The 3,236-nt window shown below is 39.9% G+C and overlaps 1 protein-coding gene across 1 annotated transcript; it reads right to left on the bottom strand.

Annotated features, from left to right (window-relative positions):
* Positions 1-1,868: 1,868 nt before the first annotated feature.
* On the bottom strand, positions 1,869-3,011 carry LOC123241180 (olfactory receptor 51E2-like). The gene is given in 1 exon segment (XM_044668884.1): positions 1,869-3,011. A coding segment is annotated over 1 exon segment (1,143 nt).
* Positions 3,012-3,236: the final 225 nt, after the last annotated feature.

Below are 3,236 nucleotides of genomic sequence, written 5' to 3'. Positions count from 1 at the left end.
ATTTTTATATGCACTTGATTCTGATTTTTTTCTTTTCTTCTATTTGGTTTAAATATATACATACATACATACATACATATATATATATATGTTTTTGACTTTCTTTTAACAATTGACTCATGTACCTCATAACTTAGCCATGTATCCCAGGGTGATCTGGGTATTAGTCAACACCCTTCTCAGGGGGGTTGTATTATTATCCTATAATGCAAGGTTTGATATATTTTAGAGAAATTTTAGGATAAGAAACTTGCTACCTCCCCAAATCAAGAAAGTGAACTATTTGGAGAAGGCACCATGAAGATATCTGCAGAAACCACACACTGCAATGTAAGGAGGAAAAAGGGGTTTTGATTGGTAAATATTTTAAAAGGTTAGGTCGCCAGGGGATTGAACAATTATCAATCCCCAATTAAAGAATAACCTCAAGTTAAAATGCCTTTTATGGAAAATTTATTTACAAAGGGGAAGAGGAAGAAGAAATAAGGAATTAAGAGAGAAGAGAAGATAGGATAAGTAATCTAACACAATAGGTAATTTGCTTTGATCCCCCTAGTTTAATCAAGGTAGATCTAATTTACCCTCAGCTGAGGGAAATCCAGCCTTGATCCCAAGGCCAGAAACTCAGAGGACCAGAGGCCAGGAGGGCCAAAGGGCCCTGAGGTGAATGAAGCAAAAGCTTCAGTCACAGAGTCTCTTTGAAAGGAAAGTTCCTTAAGAGAAGTTCAAGAAGATTCAGTCTTTACACTCACCATGTAGAATTTCAAAGGAAAAATTAAAGAACAGTCTTATCAGCTTCAGAGCTCCTTCAAGTCCTGGTTACCAACAAGAAGAGCTCCTTCAGGTCCGGTTCACAAACCAGAAGCCTGAGCCTAGCTGACTGAGGTATCTTTTTTAAGGGGCCTCTTTTGCATCACTTTCTGTGGGCTACTCTTAGTTTATGTGTCCAATCACAACAGATACTTCTCTTAGGACTGCCCATGAGGCAGTCAGTAAATTCTGATTGTCACTCATTCTAACACACATGGGTTACAGACCCCTGAAGTTATGGGTTAAATGGAGATGTTTTCACCTTTGGTCATTAAATCTAAAGATGGGATGGGTAGATTTAATCTTATTATCACAACACCAAAAAATCCGGAATGAATTTTAGGATGTAGTGAATTGAACTGTAGGGGGTTGAAAGCATTTATTTTGAATGTACATTCTTATGCCAAAGGGGATTGCCCCTAACTGGCTTTTTGTCAATGTACCCAGCAATCATTGGTTCTCTTCTTTTTCTCTTATTTCTCTCTTATCCTTAAATTATTGTAATTTCCTCTTATAAAGTGTAATACTGTATGTACCTCTAGTTAGAGATCAACATCAATAACTCCAATTATTAATTTTATAAAGTTTATTAATAATCACCTGAAGTAGAAGTAATATAAAAGGAAATAGAAGCCTAAAAACCTAATTATCAACAAAAATAAAACCACACAAATAAGTTCTCCTGCCTGGCTCAAAGCCAGCTTTCACAGCCACAATCAGAAGAGAGACAAAGAGACAGAGAGACAGAGAGGCAGGATCAACCAGAACTATATCCTACATATGTACAAATGCAATGGTTGCACTCAGCATGAGGACACAAATGGGATTCTAGGTAAGAGAATCCTAGGGAGCAAAATTCTATCCACACAATCCCTATTTCAGAGGTGAGAGCCCTGAAGTTCAGAGAATAATTTCCTTATAACTAAATGATTTAGATACAGAAGATACCTCAGAAGCTACCTAGTTCAACCCTCTCATTTTACGCTTGAGGAACCTGAAACATAGGAAGTAGGCTAATTTGCTCAAGGTGTTGCAGAAAGTTATTAAAACAGATAATTTTAAATATAGGATTTGAACTCAGGTTTTGTGACCTCAGAGTTAATGTACTTTCTATTGTACTGTTCTAATGGTGCTGATGAAACCACTAAAGAATATGGTATTTCATTAAATGATCCATGATTTTCAGGTGGTTGAGAGGAAGACATTGTGTTAGCATAGGATATGAACATAGTAGATGTCAACTGCCTCTAAACAGCCTGAAGTTTCTTTCCACAAGTAATCTTGAACATGGCCAGTACCCTGGATCGGATCTGCTTGGTCTTGGCAGCATAAATGAGAGGATTGATGACAGGTGGCACCAATAGGTAGACATTACCCATAAGCACATGTACAATGGGGTTGAGGCTATTCCCAAAGCGATGCACTACAGATAGACCAATTAGTGGCACATAAAATGTCAGAACCACACCAATGTGTAAGACACATGTTCCAAAGGCCCTTGCTCTTTCTGTCTGGGATGGCAACTGTAGTACGGCATATATGATCAGGAAGTAAGACAGTGAGATGAGCACAGCATCAACACCCATAACTAGCAGGATGGCAGTTAACCCATAAACCACATTGGGCATGGTGTCAGCATGGGCCAGCTTCATCACATCTTGGTGCACACAGTAGGAATGGGTGAGGATGTTTGAACCACAGAAAGGAAGCCTCTTGAGGAGCAGTGGAAATGGGAAGAAAAAAAAGGAACTCCGAACCACAGCTACTATGCCTATCCGAGCCATAACAGTATTGGTGAGCACAGCCCCATGCCGAAGTGGATGACAAATAGCCATGTAACGGTCAAAGGCCATAGCCAAGAGGACAGTGGACTCAGTAGCTGAGAGAGTATGGATGAAGAATATCTGGGCAAGACATGCATCAAAGGTGATCTCTTGAGAGTTGAACCAGAATAGAGCAAGCATCTTGGGCATGATGACAGTGGAGAGGGCCAGGTCAATAGCTGCCAACATACAAAGCAAGTGATACATGGGGGCATCAAGGCTTTGTTCTGTTCTCACAATGAAAACCACCGTGCAGTTGCCCAGCACTGCTACAACATACATGGTCAGAAGAGGAAAGGCTATCCAGAACTGGGCAGCTTCCAGTCCCGGGAGGCCTATAAGAATGAAAGTGGTGTGGGTGAAATTGCAGGAGTTCATAGTTGGTTGTAAGCCTGAAGAAAGAGTGAAGATCACAACACCTGTAGAAAACAAAGGGAAGTAATTAGGAAGGGAAGACGGCTGCCTCTTTCTAGTGCTTCTTCATCCTTGTAATCTATTCTTTCTTTCTTCCATGATCCTAGGACCTCCAGGGACATGTCATAGAAAATAGTGCCAGATGAACTGATTTTTACTGAGATATAAGCCTAATGTATTAACATCTCA

The sequence above is a fragment of the Gracilinanus agilis genome, chromosome 3 (genome assembly GCF_016433145.1).
Source record: "Gracilinanus agilis isolate LMUSP501 chromosome 3, AgileGrace, whole genome shotgun sequence".
In the NCBI taxonomy this organism is placed as follows: Eukaryota; Metazoa; Chordata; class Mammalia; order Didelphimorphia; family Didelphidae; genus Gracilinanus; species Gracilinanus agilis.
The sequence above is the reverse complement of the archived record's forward strand: the minus strand, read 5'-3'. Positions and strand labels throughout refer to the sequence as shown.